Raw genomic sequence first — 17,359 nt, 5'->3', positions numbered from 1 at the left:
CCAGACAGTCCGTCGGCCGGGCCCCCGGAGCAGAGCTGGGCCGGGGAGGCGGGCGGCGATGGCCTCCCGGGATCTCTGAGCGGTGCCCAGCGGGGCCCGAGGCGGAAGGGTCAGTCCCGGTGCCCCCCGGCTGCCCGGTGGGGCAAAGGTCTGGTACCATTTCTTCTTTAATCCCTGGTTTGGGGCCGGGGCCGGGGGGGAGGTGGGGGAGGGCTCCGGCGGCAGCAGCAGAACGGAGGTTCTCTGGGTAGTTGGACTCTAGAAGGAGTGACAAAGGGCGGCAGTGGAGGAGGAGGTGGAAACGGACCTCTTCTGCTGCAGGTGGGATTGAGGTTCAAGGAAGAACCTCCTGGCAGGGAGTCAAGCAATCGCTAGCACTGATTGAGTGCCTACTCTGAGCAGAGACTCGTACTAAGTTCTTGGGAGAGTAGGCCTGAGGCAGGACACGTGATCCCGGCCGGCCAGGAGCTCACACTCTAATGGGGAAGACAGACGCAGCACAAGTAGAGAAGGGAGCGCTTAAGTGGCAGAGAATATTTCTACGCCTGTCTCTCCCTTGGCCCTTTGGAGTCAAGGCCCTGGTGGGCAAGGAACCAGTTTTGTGCTTCTGTTGAATCTCCTGAGCGCTTAATACGGTGGACCGTTCACCATTACTACTGTTACGACCAGCTCTGCCACATGTCCGCTGCGTGACCTTGGACAAGTCGCTTCCCTGGATCTCAGTTACCTCATCTGTAAAATGGGGATTCAGAGTCTAAGCCCCATGTGTCCAATCTGATTAACTTGTATCTTCCCCAGTGCGTAGAACAGGGCTTGGCACATTGTAAATGCGTAACCGGTTCCATAATTATTGTTATTACTATTCCTCTTTGTCCTCCTCTTCCTCTTCAATAGCAAGTTGCTGTTCTTTTAGCGGTATTTGTAAGAGCTTAATACGCGCTTTCCTGAGAGAGCAGAAGTGCTAAGCCCGTTGTTGTGGGGATGTAGCCCATAAGAAAATAAAGATAAATCAATACAAGATGATACTGTAAATAATATACTGATATATAATAATAATATAATGATGTAATACTCTAAATGCAAGCTAAATTGGACAAAATCAATGTACCACACGGGGCTTGCAGTCTCAATCGCCATTTTACAGATGAGGTAACTGAGGCACAGAAAAGTTTAGTGACTTGCCCCAGGTCACACAGCAGACCGGTAGCGGAGCTGGGACTAGAGCCCCGGTCCTCTGACTCCCAGGCCTCTGCTCTTTCCACTAAGCCACACTGCTTTCCTGAGAGAGTATAAGTGCTGAGCCATTAGTGGTGGGGGATACACCAGCAAGACCCCAGAATGTAGGAGGATGTGGGGAGGTGTGCCAGCACATTGGCAGGGGGATGACCGAGATGGCCAAGAACCGGCGTGGCATATTGGCTAGAGCCCGGGCCTGGGAGAGAACCTGGGTTCTAATCCTGGCTCCATCACTTGTCTGCTGTATGACCTTGGGCAAGTCACTTCAGTTACCTGGGTCTCAGTTACCTCATCTGTAAATGGGGATTAAGAATGTGAGCCCTACGTGGGACAGGGACTGTGTCCAACCTGATTAAGCTTCTATCTACCCCAGCTCTAAGAACAGTGCTTGGCGCATAGTAAGCGCTTCACGAGTACCATATTTATTATTATTATTGTTGCCTCCTGATTCTCCCCTTGCGGCCCCCTCTTCTCCTCTTGGCAGCGACTGGAACGGGTTGGAAGGTGAGGACGTGCCGGGGCGAGCCATGGAGGAGGCGGCGGAGGCTGCGGGGCCCGCGGCGGCGGTGGACCGGCGGGTGGCGAGCGCCACGCTGACCTGGCGGCAGAGGCCGCCGGGTCCAGGCCGGGAGGAGGTGAGGCACCGGCTCCATAAGGTTTCACTGGTGAGCGGCGGGGTGGACGGCGGGCCCGGGCCCGGGACCGAGGCCGGAGTCCGGCCGCCCTCGGTCTACGAGTACTCCCGGCACCGAGAGGTGGTGAACGGCGTGACCACCAAGGACGAGGAGAGCGAGAGCTACCGGGGTCCTCAGGGCGAGGAGCCTCAGGGGACCCTGGCCCGGGACCCCTCCCCTGATCCCCGAAGGAAATTTCTCAGCCACGGGCCCATCTTCTCCAAGATGTTCACGCCCCTACCCAAGGGCAAGAAGCCCACGGGGCACCCAGAGACGGGGGGCGACGGCGGGGCCCCGGCCCAGCGCGCCCCCGGACACGACGCCTCGGGCCCCGAGATTGGCTCTCAGGCGGAACCCCCGGGAGCCGGTACTTGGGGGGCTGGCCGCGGCATCCCCCGGTCCCTAAACCCGGCCCTGGGCTGCCAGGCCGAGAGGAGGGTGACGCGCACGGTCCGCACCACGACCATCGCGGGGGCCCAGATGGAGAGCCACGTGTCCACCTCGGTGACGTCGAGCCCGGCGCCAGCCGGAGGACTGCCGCGGGGCCGCCACGTGTCCCGCACGGTCCGCACGTTGACCGTGGTGACCCCCCAGCCCGGCGCTCCTGCCGCCCGCCCCTCCAGCCCCGGCCGCCTCCCCCGCTCCCCCAGCCGGAGCCAGGCTCTGGAGATCATCAGCACTTTGGTCCCGGGGGCACCGCCGGACCCCGGGCCCACCAAGCCTGGAGGCCCCGCCAGTCCCCACGGCACGAGGCCGAGCCGGCTGCCCCGCGCCGTGGCCTGCCCCGCGGAGGGTGGGTCGCGCCCGCCCAGCTCCCGAGGAGCGGCTGGGCACTCGGAGGGCGCAGGAGGGGTAGTGCCGGTCATCGTGGTCCTCCCCCCGCCTGAGGCCCCCGGGGTCGCAGGGAGAGAGGAAGGTGGCGATGAACCAGAGGCCGCAGGGGAGACGGCGGCCGGGCGGACAGACGTGGACGCCGACCCCGGGGCCTGCTCCCGCAAAGGGGCGAACTCGACACGCGGCGTGGTGTCTGCCAGAGACCAGCCACGGGAGGTCCGCCGCAGTGCAGCTAAATCTCGGGGCGGCCCCTCGGGGTCCCCTCTCGTTGGCTCAGCCCCCCAGAAGCGGGGCCAGACCCCCAGGGAGGACGGCCCTAGGGAGACTGAGGCTCAAATCTCCCCTGGAGGCGGAGGGGGTCCGTCTCCCACAGGCCCCGAGGACGTAGAACCCCCTTGCTCCCCTGAAACAAGCCCCAGGTCCCCAACCCCTATTGACCGCCCCCCTAGGGCGAGCCCCCCGACTCCAGCTACCTGCTCCAAGGGGGCAAACTCTTCTCCTCCTCCCTCGGCTGGATCCCCAAGGTCAAGCACCCCTCCCCACACTGACCAACCTCGGGGAGTGAGCCCCCCGTCCCCCGCTGCCCAAACCCAAGAGGTCAGCCCCCCGGCTCCAACAGCCGACCCCCAGGAGGGGAGCCCTCCTCCCGGCACTGTCCACCCCCAAGAGGCGAGCCCCACGCCCCCAGCTGCGGGCCCCCAGGAGGGGAGCCCCCCATCTCCCTCTGCCCCCCACCCGGGGGAAAATGAGGCTCCAGACCCAGCCTCCGGGTCCACCACAGAAAGGCTCCCCGGGCCGAGCGACCCCTTGGCCCCGGCCCCGGCGGGACCATCGGCCTCGGCGCCAACAGGACCCCCGGCCACGGCCCCGAAGGAACCCCCGGCCCCGACCCCGGCCGGACCCCCGGTGACCGGATCCCAGCAAGAGGTGGTGGCTGCGGATGACGAGGCGGCGCTGACGGCCGACCTGGAGCTGTTTGTGGACACCCTGCGCAGCATGGAGACCCCCGAGATCCTCCGCACCCACAAGCTGCCCCGCGCGCCCCGTTCCTCCTACCTGGCCGTGTACGCCACGCTGCCCGCCATCGAAGAGGACCAGGCCGGCCCGCAGTCCTTCAACCCCCACGCCTCTGTGGGCCCCGTTGGCCAGGAGCGGGAGCCGGTGGATCCGGAGGAGCCGGAGGAGCCGGAGAACCCTTACCTGAGCGACGACGAGAAGCTACAGCGGCGGCAGAAGGCCCAGGGGGCCCAGCAGCCTTTCGTCTGGGAGAGCCGGCCCCTACGGCCGGCCCAGGAGAACCCCTCCCCACTGGAGATGATGAAGAGGCACACGGCGGCGGCGGCCGACAGGACCGGGGAGCCCGGGGGTCCGGCCCGGCCCGGGGCCCTGAAGGCTTCGGAGCTGCTGGCCGAGCGGCTGGAGAAACGAGTCAGCTTTCCCTCCCGGCTGGGCAGCAGTATCCTCTTCGGGAGCCTCCAGGCCCCCGGGGAGGGCGGTCCGGGCTCCGAGCCTCCCCCTGCGACCCCTGCACCTCCTGCGCCCGCCAGGCCCACCGCCCCGGAGACCCTGGGTGCCAAGCTCTCTGCCCTGCAGCCCCACAAGGTTCCCGCCCTGAAGAAGTCCCCGGGGCAGATGCCCTTACTCTCTGATGGCCAGGAGCCCAGGAAGTCAGTGCCACCGCCGGCCAAGGCTTGGGTGAGTGAGGTTGGCGGCAGGACCGCCTGCCCGAGCTGGGTCACCGCAGGCCTCAGGGGGCAAGGATGCTGGGCCTTCCCTGGGCTGGGGACGGCTCCGGCTCCTGGGTCAGAGACTGGGGAGGGATCAGATTCGCCACTCAGAGGCTGGGGTGGGGCCAGGCTCCTGTGTAGGGGCCAGGTTCCTGGGTCAGAAGCTGGGGAGGGGTCAGGTTTCCCTTTCAGAGACTGTGGAGGGGTCAGAGAGATAGCCCGGGCTAAGAGCCTGGGGTGGAGGTCTGGAGGAGGAGCCTGGAGGAGAGGAGGGCCCGGAGAAAGGAGGGAGAGGTGGTGCCCTGCTAGAGGGCGGGGGGAAGGAAGGGGGCAGAGGGGGAGACCCCCTCATGCCTTCTCATGTCCCTCAACTTTCCAGAGCTACAAGAAGAAGGAGCAAGGGAAGCTGAACCCAAGGCCCGGGAAGGTAGCAGGGTCAGGGGGCTGGGGCCGGGGTTCACCGGGGCGGGTCTCAGGGGCCGCGGTCAGTATCGGAGCCCGGGAAATGCGTGGGGGGGGGGGGCCTCTTGGAGCAGCCCGGGATGTGCGTGTGTGTCGGGGGCCCTCATGGAACCCCAACACCCTGTCTCCCATCTCTAGATTGTCCTGTTCTCAGAGCCAGGGTTCCGAGGGACGCGGCGTGAGATCTGGGGGGACGTGGCCGATGCCACCTCCTGGCCCCTGTGCCAGGCCATCTCCATGCGGGTGGTGCGAGGAGGGTGAGTTGCCCACCCGGATGGTGGGGAGGAAGCGGAGGAGCAGGGTGGCATCGACCTGACCCGGTCTGGTGCCCCCGGGAGGCCCTGGGGAGCACCTGGTGAGAAGAGACAACCCTCGCCCCTCCTCCCCCCAACAGAAGCCCCAGGCAGGACCCCCTGAGGTTGTGCCAGGCAGGAGAGGGTACGTCCTCTCTGTCCGATGCCCCAGGCCTCCATGCACCCGTGCTCCCAGATTCTCCCTCATCCCCTCAACCGCCTCCCTCCCCCTCCCCCTGGGGGCTCCGTGTGTCTCAGACACTGGAGGCCCCCACAGGTGGGTGATGTATGAGGAACCCCAGTTTCGGGGCCGGAAGCTGGCCCTGGTTGAGGGAGACGTGGAGCTGGCAGAGCCGTGGGGACCCCGGAGCCCCGCCCGCATCGGCTCCCTACGCCGGGTGGTCACGGTGAGTCCGGGACTGATGGGGCTCCTCTGGCATTGAGAATTGAGGGCCTGGGTTGGGGGGAGTGAAGAAGTGGCCCCAGGACATCCTGGGGCAGGGAAGAGTGCGCATGACTAGTCCGAGGCAGGGCAGTGGACACAGAAGGTACTGGGTGATTGATGATGAGAAGGAAGAGTCAGTTTCCCAGGGAAGGGAGTGGATATGGAACATGCCACAGGGAGGGAGAGGGTGGACGTGGAATGGTGTGTGTGTGTGGGAGAATGGACATGGAACATTCTGGGGGGGGGGGGCAGGAGACTGGTCATGGAATGTTCTATGGAGGGGGGAGAGTGGAATGGAAAATTACAGAAGGAGGGGGAAGGGGAGGAAAATGGGAAAGTGGACATGGAACTTACCTTGGAGAGGGGCAGAATGGACATGGAAAGGTCCCAGCCTCCCACCGAATGGAACTTTTCTGGGGGCAGAAGGGGAGGAAAGTGGGAAAATGGACATGGAGTGTTCCATGTGGGCGAGGGGTGGACAGGAGAATGGACGTAGAATGTTCCTTGGGAGTGGGAAAGTGGACATGGAACATTTCATAAAGAGTGGTGAGTGGACACAGAATGTTCTCTGGAGGAGGGGAAGAACATGGAGTGTTCCTGGGGGTGAGGGAGAGTAGACATGGATCACTGAGGCAAAGACAAGAGTGGACGTGGAATGTTCCATGGGGAAGGGGAAAGTGGACATGGAACAATCCATGGAGAGGGGTGAGCAGACACAGAACATTCCCCGGGGGGCGGGCGAGAGATGGGAAGAACATGTAACGTTCCTGGTGGGGTGAGAGTATGGACATGGAACGTTCTGAGGTAGGGAGAATAATAATAATAATAATGTCGGTATTTGTTAAGCGCTTACTATGTGCACAGCACTGTGCAAAGCGCTGGGGTAGATACAGGGTAATCAGGTTGTCGCACGTGAGGCTCCCAGTCTTAATCCCCATTTTACAGATGAGGGAACGGAGGCACAGAGAAGTGAAGTGACTTGCCCACAGTCACACAGCTGACAGGTGGTGGATCCGGGATTCGAACCCAAGACCTCTGACTCCCAAGCCCACGCTCTTTCCACTGAGCCACGCTGCTTGGAATGTTCCAGGGGGAAGCAGCGTGGTCAAGTGGAAAGAGTCTAATCCCAGCCCCACCACTTACCTGCTGTATGACCCTGAGCAAGTCACTTCACTTCTCTGTGCTCAGTTCCCTCATCCGCAAAATGGGGATTCGATACCTATTCTCCCTCCTACTTAAACCGTGAGCCCCAAGTGGGACCCGGTGATCTTGGATCTATCTCAGTGCTTAGTATGGAGCTTGGCACATAATAAGCACATAACAAGCGTTATTATTATTCATAAAGGGAGAGGACATGGAATGATCTGAGGCAGGGAGAAGAGTGGACATGGAAAGTTCCCGGGGGCCTGGAAGAAGGCTAGACAGCAGATTCCAGAAGTGGGGGGTGTTGGAGGCAGGTAGTAGGGTCTGGGCTAGAAGAAGACTATGGTTGGAGGAATGAGGATAAATCTCCAAGGGGAAGTTAGCCTGGGGAAGGGACAGGGACAGAGAGCAAATCGTCAGGCTTCCCTGTTCCCAGGCCTGGAAAAATCCCCCAGCCCTGAGTCACGGCTTGGGGTGTGGGGGTGCTTGGGGGCAGGTCTCTGCTTCTCCGTCACCTCTCACCTCTCCCTCAGCTCCTCTGAGCGGGGGTGAGTCAACAAGAAAGAAGCTTGTCTGGGGGTATTTCTGTAGGGTCTTCCTGGAGTGGGACAATACTCAAGTAATAATTTGGGCGCGCACGAGGGAGGAGGGAGAAGGGTGAGGGTGGAAACCCGATCGGCTCCCCAGAGGGGAGGTAGGGGTGAGCTGGAATGGCAGGGAAGGTGGGAGAAGATACCTTCCCTCTTCGGGGATCATGGGGAATCTTTGCCGAGCCTAGATTGGGAAGAAGGCCAGCTGGGAGCCACAGGCGGGGCTGGGGCTGATGGTGACTCACTCTTCAAAATGCAGCAGGAGGGACTCGGGGCAGATTCCAGCAGTGACCACGTGCCCCAGAGCCGCGAGAGGAGCTAGGATCCCTCACTCGGGGACAGCAGGAGGCCCCACGGACTGCCATCCCTCCGGGGAGCTCCGTTCAGAGGGAGGGAAATGGACTGGATGAACTCAAGGAGGGCGTGGCAGGGGCCGGTCTGGGGGAGAGGTACCCAGCGGGTCTGGGCCAGGGAGGACTATTACCTGTGAACAGGAAAAGGTGTTTACCACTCACTCCAACCCAATTGTGTGGGCTTAAAGCTGGCTCGTGGGTGGGAGGGCTCGGGCTACGGGGGAGACCCATCAGTGATCCCCACTTCTGCCCCCTGACAGGACTACAGCATCCCTGAGATCAGCCTGTTCACGGAAGAGGCCGGCGGGGGGACCCAGGTCACATTGACTGGTCCCTCGGATGACCCCCGGGGCCAGGGTCCGCCTCTCCCGGGGGCTTCCATCATCGTCTCAGCCGGACTGTGAGTCTGTGCCCCCGCCGGGAGTCCCGGAGGGGTGGGGCCCCCTGAGACGTGCCCCTCCCCAAATCCCTCGGTCGGGATCCAGACCTCAGGGGTCGTCTCACCGTCGTCCCCCTCCCCTCACCGTCACAGGTGGCTGCTCTATTCCAAACCCTCCTTTGCCGGTCACCCCCACGTCCTGGAGCCCGGGAACTACCCCAACCCGGAGGCCTGGGGGGGCTCGGAACCCCACGTCGGCTCCCTGCAACCCGTGAGACTGGTGAGGACGGAGCCCGGGAGCCGGAGGCTGCGGCTGGGGCCGGGGAGGCGGTCTGGGCCCGGACCTTTCCCCTCCCTGACCCCTGGCCTCCCTGGCCCGCCCCGGCCTCGATGTCAATCCGTGTCCCTCCCTTCAGTCTCTGGGAGCTGAAACAATGGATGCTGGGAATTGCCCTCTGAGGTGACCTCAAGGGAACTGGGTTGGGGGAGCAGAGGTCAAGAGGGGGAACGTCCGCCAATGTGGTCAGAGGGAGGGAGGAGCCCGGTGGACCTGAAAACCAGCTTTCTCGGCCCTTTCCCCTCCCGGCCCTCCTCCCCTCCGGTCCCCTCCCCACCCCAGCCCGGCCCATCCCCTCAGCTCAGTTCTCTGTACAGGGCTGTCCCACCGTGGAGAAGTCCGGGGAGCCCAAGGTATGTGGGAGTGGGAGTTGGGACCGGGGTGGAAGGGTTGGGTGGAAGGGGTAGGGCTGGGTAGACGGAGGGGTGGGCATTAAGGTGTGGTGGAGCTTGGGGGTTGGAGGACCCGGAGGATGGAGCTGGGGGTGGGGCTGGGGGGGGGATGGAGCTGGGGGGTGGGAATGGAGAGGTGGGAGAGGAAGTCAAGGAAGGCTTGGAGTCAGGGAGTGTTGCCTCTGAGGCCTAAGCCCACCTCCCCAGGCCGTGGTGTTTGAGGGCCCCAACTTCGAAGGACCGAGCTGGGCCGTGAGCCGGGACATCTACCACCTCCGGAAGCCCGAGGACGAGCAGAGCCCCCGGGTGGCCACGGCGGGTTCCCTACGCATCCTCGGGGGCTGGTGAGTGGGCAGAGGCTGGCGAGGGGCGTAGGGGTGGAGGGGGTCTCTGTGCATCCTTCAGGGAGAGGCCGGCAGGGAGCTCGGGGGGCATGGGAAAGCCTGATGTGACTCATGAGCCCCAGAGACCTCCCCGATCCCGTTCCAGGGTAGGAGCCGGCATGTCCCTCTCCAGTCTGGTGGCCCGCGGGCCCTGCCCACAATTCAGGGCACTGCCCCTCCCGGCAGCGGGAGAAGGGAGTGGCCCTGCCCACCTCTGTAGCCTGGATCTGACTGGGCCAGGCCTGGTGCCCTCCCCGCTTCCCCTGGGACCTGCCCCTCGTGGGCAATGGCTCCTCTGGGCCACCCCCAGCAGGCATCCCTGGCCTCACCCCATCCAGCCTACCTGCAGGACTGGTACCCGAAGAGCAAGTCCTCACCTGTCTGTCTGTCTCTCTTTCTGCGGCCGCCCTCACAGCTGGGTTGGCTATGAGAAGGAGGGCTTCCGGGGCCACCAGTACCTGCTGGAGGAGGGTGACTACCCAGACTGGACCAGCTGGGGCGGCTTCGACGAGGCGCTGGCCTCCCTGCGGCTCATCCGGACGGTAGGGAGAGGGGTCAGATCGACCGGCCCCCTGCCTCCGGGCACCAAACCCATCTCGGGCAGGCCCTCGATCCAACTGTCGTGTTTCCAGAAGCCCTACCGATTAGGGAGCACTTTTCTAAGCACTAGGGAGCAAACTAGGGAGCAGTTAACAGGCTGATCCCTGCCCTCGAGGAACCTACAATCTGATTATGGTTTACGAATAGCGGGAACAAGAGGGTGAACAAGGTTACAGCTGGTAGTGGTGGGAGTGGGTAGGATGGAATAGAGGAAGGAAAGGTGAGAGCTGGAGGTGGGTGAGAGCTGGGGGTGGGTGAGATGGGGTTGGCGGGTGAGAGGTGTGAGCTGGGAGCAGCAGCAGGGGCGGAGCAAGCTGGGGAGGGTGAGGAGTGCGATCCGGGGGTGGGTGACGGGTGCAAGCTGGCGTGGGTGAGAGATGCGAGCTGGGGATGGTGGGTGAGGGGTGCGCGCTGGGGACGGCAGGTGAGGTGAGCCGACGTGTGCGACGGGGAGAGATGTTGGATTCGGGCAACCAGAATCCTGGGGGGAGTCGGGGCAGTGGGAGGCCAGACCCCGGGGACCCCGCCGGCTAAGACCCCACCTGTGCCCCCAGGACTTGGCCGACCCAGCCGTGGTCCTCTTCGAGGCCATGGACTTTGAGGACGGGCCCAGCGTGGAGCTGAGCGAAGCCCTGCCCGACGTGGAGCTGGCCAACTACGGCCCCGTCACCCAATCCATCCACGTGCTTAGCGGCGTGTGAGTGCGTCCCTCCCTCCTTCCTTCCCTCTGACCGGGCCCAGCTAGACCCCTCCCAACAAGACCTCTCCACCCTGCCACGCCCCATTCTGCCCCACCCCATGCTGGGCCCGAGTCTGGCCGACGAAGCCAAAGTGGACAAAGCCCGGGCCCGGGAGTCAGAAAGACCTGGGTTCTAATCCCAGCTCTGCCACTTATCTGCTGTGTGACTCTGGGCGAGTCCCTTCGCTTCTCTGTGCCTCAGTTACCTCATCTATAAAAGATTGTGAGCCCCCATGCGGACAGGGATCGGGTCCAAACCGATTACCTTGGATTATCCATGGTGCTCAGAAAAGTGCCTGGCACATACTAAGCGCTTAACCGAGGCCGTCATCATTATTATTATTATTGTTCGGTCGTCCCCGGCAGGTGGGTGGCCTATGAGCACGTGGACTTCTCGGGAGAGCAGTTCGTGCTGGAGAAGGGGGTCTACCGCAACTGCGACGACTGGGGGTCTGGCAGCGGCACCATCAACTCCCTGCAGCCCATCCTCCAGGTCTGGTGGCCCGGTGGGGAGGGGAGGAGAGCAGGGGGCGGAGCGTCTGGGGGAGGTGGAGTGGGGGGCCCCTCGAGGGTGAGGGGATGGAGCCTCTGGAGGAGTTTTGGGGACTCGGGGAAGGGCAAAGATGGGATGAAGGGAAGGCCGGGGGCCGGGGTGGCCAGAAGGCTCTTTTCCCGCTAGGTTGAGGCCTGAATTGAGCGTTGGTGTTCTCTGTTAGAAGAGAGCCCTGCTTTGCCCCTGCCCCGGCTCCAGTAGGGGACTGAGCTGCGTGTGGTTTGGGGGGCAGCTGAGGAGGGGTTAGGGCAGACCCCCTTTTCCAGTTATGGAGGGTGCTGGCAGGATGGAGAGTTGGGGGACAGTTGAGGCAGGGAAGGCTTCCTGGAGAGATGGCCTGGGCCTGGAGGCTAATGGCAGGCGGAGTTGGGGTTCCGGCCCGGCTGGAGGGGGGCTGTCTCAGCTGCTCCTGTTTCTCTCCAGGTTGGGGAGCACAATCTGCACTTCCTCTCCAAGGTGAGGATGGGGGTCCAGGACCCTCCGGCCCCGAGTCCCCCACTGCCCTCCCTTCGCCCACTGCACGCTGAGCACGACCTTACTCCCCGCCCAGCCCCCCACCCCTTCCCGGACCCTGCCTGACCTGCCTCCTGCTCCCCCAACCGGACCCGCGTCTGGCTCCCCCCGCCCCTTCCCTCCACGGCTCTCCCCAGTCCGACCGGTCAGCGGCCGTCCCCTCACCCGTCACCCCCCGCCCTCGCCAACAGATCCAGCTCTTCTCCGGCCCCGACTTCCTGGGCGAGCAGGTGTCGTTTCAGGATGACCAGCCGGCTCTCCCCTTCCAGCCCCAGTCTTGCCGCGTGCACGGCGGCAGGTAACGGAGCTCCCGTTCGGGCCGGGGGATCCCCGGGGTTGTGGGGGGCGGTGTCCCGGGGACAGCGACTGAAGCGGAACAGCGCAGCGCTTAGAACAGTGCCCGGTGCTTAGAACGGTGCTTGGCGCATAGTAAGCGCTTAGCCGATACCATATACTAAACCATACCCCGGGGAACAGGTGGGCGGCGGAGGGGTCCCACGGGTCATGACATCCAGTCCCCTGCCTCCAGGCGGATCCCACCTCCTGTAGAGCCTCGTGCTGGTTTTGGGGAGGAGGAGACGGCAGTGGGTGGGTTGTTGGGGTGAGCGGAGGGGCACAAAGACAACGGATCCCGCCCTCCCGGCCTGTCCCCAGCTGGATCCTCTTTGACGAGACGGAGTTTGAAGGCGATCAACACATGCTGTCAGAGGGCGAATACCCGACCCTCACGGCCATGGGTTACTTCGCCTCCGCCACGCCACGCTCGCTCAGGAAGGTGCCCGTGGTGAGTGCTGCCACCCGGGCACCGATGATCAGGAGGGAGGGAGATGATCGAGTGCATTTTCAGAGAGGCAGAGGGGCAGAAGGGCCGAGAGCGGGCAGAGACAAACGCTCAGGTTGGATGTGGGGCTGACCGCCTTCAAAGTGTGGGTGGGAGGCGGGACCTGGAGTGTTTATGATGTGGTCGGGGGAAGAGAATGCCTACCTGGTTGGAAGAGGCAGTCAGTTGATCCATCACTTATTAATGGAACCTGCCGAGTGGTACTTTCTGAGCGCCTCCCGATAGTGAAGCACCGTTCGGAGCGTATAGGGGAGGGTGTAAAAAGAACAGGACACTAGATCGTAAACTCGCTGTGGTCAGGGTCAGTCAGAGTCTACCGACTCTGTTCTCTCCCAAGCGCTTAATAAAGGGCTCTGCACACAGTAAGCGCTCAATAAATACCCGTGACTAGGTGCAGAGCACCATACTTGACTCTTGGGAGAGTCCAGTAGAGTTAGTTAGACACGATCCCCTGCCCTCGTGGAGTTGTCCGTCTCTCCTAATCCTTTGGCTCAAATCTGGTCACCTGGGCGGGGGGAGACTGACCTAGCGGGTGACCACGAAGGTGACCCCGCCCTCCCCACCCCCAGCACTTTTCAGAGCCGTCCATCTTCCTGCACGGCCTCGAGTGCTTCGAGGGGAAGGAGATCGAGCTGAACCACGAGGTGCGGAGCCTGCAGGCCGAGGGCTTCAATAACCACGTGCTGTCAGTGCGCGTCAAGGGCGGAGTGTGAGTGAGGGGAAAGCAGTGAGTGAGGGGGAGGGGGGCGGGGGACACGGGGTCCTCCCGGCAGCCCCGTGGCCCGTGTTGCCCCCATTGGACGGGAGGGCAAACCGAGGCCCGTGAACTGGGCCCGGGGGCCGGTGAGCCCTTCAGACTGGAAGGCGGAGGCGGAGTGGGCCAGAGATCAGAGCGGAGTATCTGTGTCTCTGACTCCGGGCCTCTCTCCGCCTCCGCCTCCTTCGACTCCGGCCCCGGCCCCCAGGTGGGTCCTGTGTGAGCACAGTGACTTCCGTGGACGGCAGTGGGTCCTGGACTGCACCGAGATCACCAACTGGCTCACCTTCAGCGGCACCCAGAAGATCGGCTCCCTCTACCCCATCAAGCAGGTCAGTCCCGTGGGAAGCCGGAGCTAGCCCCCAGTGGGGGTGGGGGCAATCAATCAATCAATCGTATTTACTGAGCATTTAGGTGCGCAGGGCATTGAACTAAGCGATTGGGAGAGTACGACACAACAGTATCAAGACACATTCCTTGCCCAAGATGAGCTGATAGTCTAGAGGGGGAGATAGGCATTAATAGAAATAAATAAATTACGGATATGGATATGAGTGCTGTGGGACTGGGGGGAGGGGGTGGTGAATAAAGGGAGCGGGTCACGGTGGCGCAGAAGGGAGTGGGAGAAGAGGAAAGTCGGGGAAGACCTCTCGGAGGAGATGGGCCTTCGATAAGGTTTTGAAAGCGGGGAGGGTCACTGTCCATCGGATATGAGGATATGAAAAGAGAGGGAGTTCCAGGCTAGAGGCAGAAGGTGGGCGAGAGGTTGGCAGCGAGATAGACGATAAGGCAGGGAGCGTGGAGGTAGGGGAGTCCCGGGGAATGGGGGTGAAGCTGTGACAACGCCTGGAGTTTGTCATTTTCTCCCTCTTACCCATCTTGTTGGTTAAGATTGAGGATTGGGGGGAGCACCCTGTGAAGGCCTGAAGGTGCCCCCGACCTCCTGGCAGAGGGAAAGATGCCCCCAGCCCCCAGTTGCTCCCCTTTAGCCCCCCCCACCCGATGAACCTCTAGACCGTGAGCTCATTATGGGGAGGGAACGTGCTAATTCTGCTAATTCTGTTATATTGTGCTCTCCCACGCGCCTAATACAGTGTTCCACACATAGTAAGCGCTCAATAAATACCACCGATCGATTGACTGATCAATTGACCTCTAACCCTTTCCGTCCCCGGCATCCAGCGACGGGTCTATTTCCGTCTGCGGAACGAGGAAACGGGTGGCTTTCTGTCGGTTCCGGAGGACGTGGAGGACATGAAGGCCGGGAGGGTGGTGGTCTCCGAGCTGCAGGACAAGAGCAGCTTCGTCTGGTACTACGAGGAGGGACTCCTCAAGAACCAGGTGCCTGAGGGCAGGGGGCGGGGAGGACTGGGGGAGGCGGGGGTGCCGGGGACCCTCTGGGCCGCAGGGCCGGGGGTCTGACGAGGCCTGGGGTGGCAGGCGGCCCCCACGATGAGCTTGCAGGTGATCGGGCCGCCCAGCCAGGGCTCCAAGGTGGTGCTGTGGGCGGATAGCCGTATGCCCCGCCAGACCTGGACCATCGAGGCCGGCGGCCGCGTCTCCAGCCAGATGTTCCAGGACAAGATCCTGGATGTCAAAGGTGGGTCGGGGGGGGGGGGGAGCTGCGGGGCGGGGGAGGTGGGCACTCGGGGGGCTGGTATTCGGGGAAAGGGAGGGTAGCGAGCGGAAGGAAGAGCTGGGCGCGAAGAGGGGACTCCTGGCCCCTCCTCTCCTCTGCGTCCGCCCCACACCTTCCGCCTAAGCGTGGCCTAACGGGTAGAGCACGGGCCTGGGAGCCGGAAGGACCTCGGTTCTAATCCCAGTTCCGCCGCCTGTCTGCTGTGTGATCTTGGGCAAGTCACTTCCCTTCTCTGTGCCTCAGTTACTTCCTCTCTAAAATGGAGCTTGAGACCGTGAACCACATGTGGGACAGGGACTGTGTCCATCCTGATTTGCTTGTATCCATCCCAGTGCTTAGAACAGTGCTCGGCACATAGTAAGCACACGACAAATACCATCACGATCATTATTATCATTATTTATAATAATAATAGTTTGGTATTTAAGCACTTACTATGTGCCGAGCACTGGTCTAAGCGCTGAGGAGATGCAAGGTAAACAGGTCGGCCCACGTGGGGCTCACAGTCTTAATCCCCGTTTTACAGATGAGGTAACTGAGGCACAGAGAAGTTAAGCGACTTACCCAAGGTCACACCGCAGGCAAGTGTCGGAGGCGGGGTTAGGACCCATGACCTCTGACTCCCAGGCCCGGCTCTTTCCACTGCATCACGCCGCTTCTCGTTATCATTATTATTATCGTTATTATTATCACCTCCCTCTCCCCCCAGGGGGCCGGACCTTCGACCGAGACCACGCGGTGCTGTGGGACGCCAGCGACGAGAGGCCGTCTCAGATCTGGGATGTCCAAGTCCTCTGAGGCCCGGACCAAGTCGCCCCCCTCTCTTCTTTCCCGGCCCCCCGGCCCCGTCCGGTGTGGGACCCCGGAGAGCCTGCGGGGCCGCCTGTTGGCAGGGGGGAGGGAAGGCCCAGGCGGTCACGGGGTGAAGGTGGTCCCCCTCTAGCTGCCGCAGCAGGGGGTCCTGCAGCGGGCTGGCCCTGGGGCCGTTTGTATGGACGGTCGCTGCCGCCCCCGATGTAATATAGGAGATTTTCTAAGGCACCCGCGTCTCTTCGTGATTGCTCTTTAGCTGCTAGGCTGATGCCCTCTCCCCGCGACATTCCCCCCCACTGGCACTGTCGGGTGGGATGGGTGGCCGGGCTGTAGAAGACTCGGATGACGCCCTCTCCTCTCCTTTCTGCCCCCCCTTAGCCTTCCTCAGCCACCAGAAGGCGCCTTATGACCTCGGTGTGGCCCGTGGCCCCGCTCCTGGCATCGGGGCACCCGCTGGGCCCGGCCTGCAACGCCCCGTCCTCCGCCTCCGCGCCCTGTCCCAGTGAGACTTGAGAGAGGCGGAGGGCAGGAGGAGGCTCAGTCCCCAAGGAGGAGCCAGGCAGTCCCGATCCCCCACCTTTCTCCGGCTCCCGTCCGGAACCCCGGTGCCCAGTTGCCGCGCCGGGGTCCCGCGGGGTGAGTCGACCAGTCTCGGGGCCTGAGTTTGACCAGCTGGTCAGGAGGGAGTCCAGCCCTTGCCGGGAGGAGCAGGAAGATTAATAATGAGAACTGTGGAATTTGTTAAGCGCTTACTACGTAACGAGGACGAGAAGCAGCGTGGCTTAGTGGAAAGAGCCCGGGCTCGGGAGTCAGAGGTCCGGGGTTCTCATCCCACCTCCGCTACTTGTCAGCTGTGTGACTTTGGGCAAGTCCTTTAGCTACTCTGTGCCTCTGTTCCCTCATCTGGAAAATGGGGATTAAGACCGTGAGCCCCACAGGGGACAGTCTGATTACCTTGTATCTCCTCCAGCGCTTAGAACAGTGCTTGGCACATAGTAAGCACTTAACAAGTACCATCATTATTTTTACTAAGCCCTGCGAAAGATAAAAGATAACTGGGATGGATACGGTCCCTATCCCACATGGGATTTACAATCTTAATCCCTATTTTACGGATAAGGGAACTGAGGCACAGAGAGTGAAGTGACATAATAATAATTATGGTATTTGTTAAGCGCTTACTATGTGCCAGGCACTGTACTAAGCGCTGGGGTAGATACAAGATAATCGGGTTGGACACAGTCCCCGTCCCATGTTGGGCTCACTGTCTTAATCCTCATTTTACAGAAGAGGGAACTGAGGTACGGAGAAGTGAAGCGACTGGCGCAAGGTTCCACAGGAGACGAGTGGCGGAGCCGGGATTAGGACCCAGGTCCTTCTGATTCCCAGGCCCGGGGGCTATCGACTAGGCCGCGCTGCTTCTGAACCTTTGAGCGGAGCGGCTGAGCTCACGGGGGCCGGGGTGGGGGGATTGGGAGATCTTGGGGCTCACCAAGAGGTTCCCTTCACCTCCGTGTTCTCACAGGAACTGTCACCATTTTCTGAGGCTGCACCTGTTGCAAGGCCTTTATCTTGCAAAAATGAGCAGGTCGGGCCTGCAAGCAGTTGGTGAAATCCAAGGGTCTCTTCACCACCTAAGGAAGTCTGTGGCGGAGA

The 17,359-nt window shown here is 62.3% G+C and overlaps 1 protein-coding gene across 1 annotated transcript; it reads left to right on the top strand.

Annotated features, from left to right (window-relative positions):
* The first annotated feature begins 37 nt into the window (after positions 1 to 37).
* Positions 38 to 15,931, top strand: CRYBG2 (crystallin beta-gamma domain containing 2). The gene is made up of 20 exons (XM_029080209.2): positions 38 to 148; positions 1,721 to 4,439; positions 4,851 to 4,898; positions 5,072 to 5,190; positions 5,504 to 5,633; positions 8,018 to 8,157; positions 8,290 to 8,416; positions 8,791 to 8,826; positions 9,073 to 9,209; positions 9,664 to 9,790; positions 10,403 to 10,545; positions 10,954 to 11,080; positions 11,564 to 11,596; positions 11,845 to 11,951; positions 12,308 to 12,437; positions 13,064 to 13,203; positions 13,460 to 13,583; positions 14,434 to 14,592; positions 14,692 to 14,851; positions 15,600 to 15,931. The coding sequence occupies exons 2-20, from the start codon at positions 1,764 to 1,766 to the stop codon at positions 15,686 to 15,688; spliced, it is 4,752 nt and encodes a 1,583-aa protein (XP_028936042.1). The 5' UTR covers positions 38 to 148; positions 1,721 to 1,763; the 3' UTR covers positions 15,689 to 15,931.
* The last annotated feature ends 1,428 nt before the right edge of the window (positions 15,932 to 17,359 follow it).

Source organism: Ornithorhynchus anatinus, chromosome 16, assembly GCF_004115215.2.
Source record: "Ornithorhynchus anatinus isolate Pmale09 chromosome 16, mOrnAna1.pri.v4, whole genome shotgun sequence".
NCBI lineage: Eukaryota > Metazoa > Chordata > Mammalia > Monotremata > Ornithorhynchidae > Ornithorhynchus > Ornithorhynchus anatinus.
The sequence above is the reverse complement of the archived record's forward strand: the minus strand, read 5'-3'. Positions and strand labels throughout refer to the sequence as shown.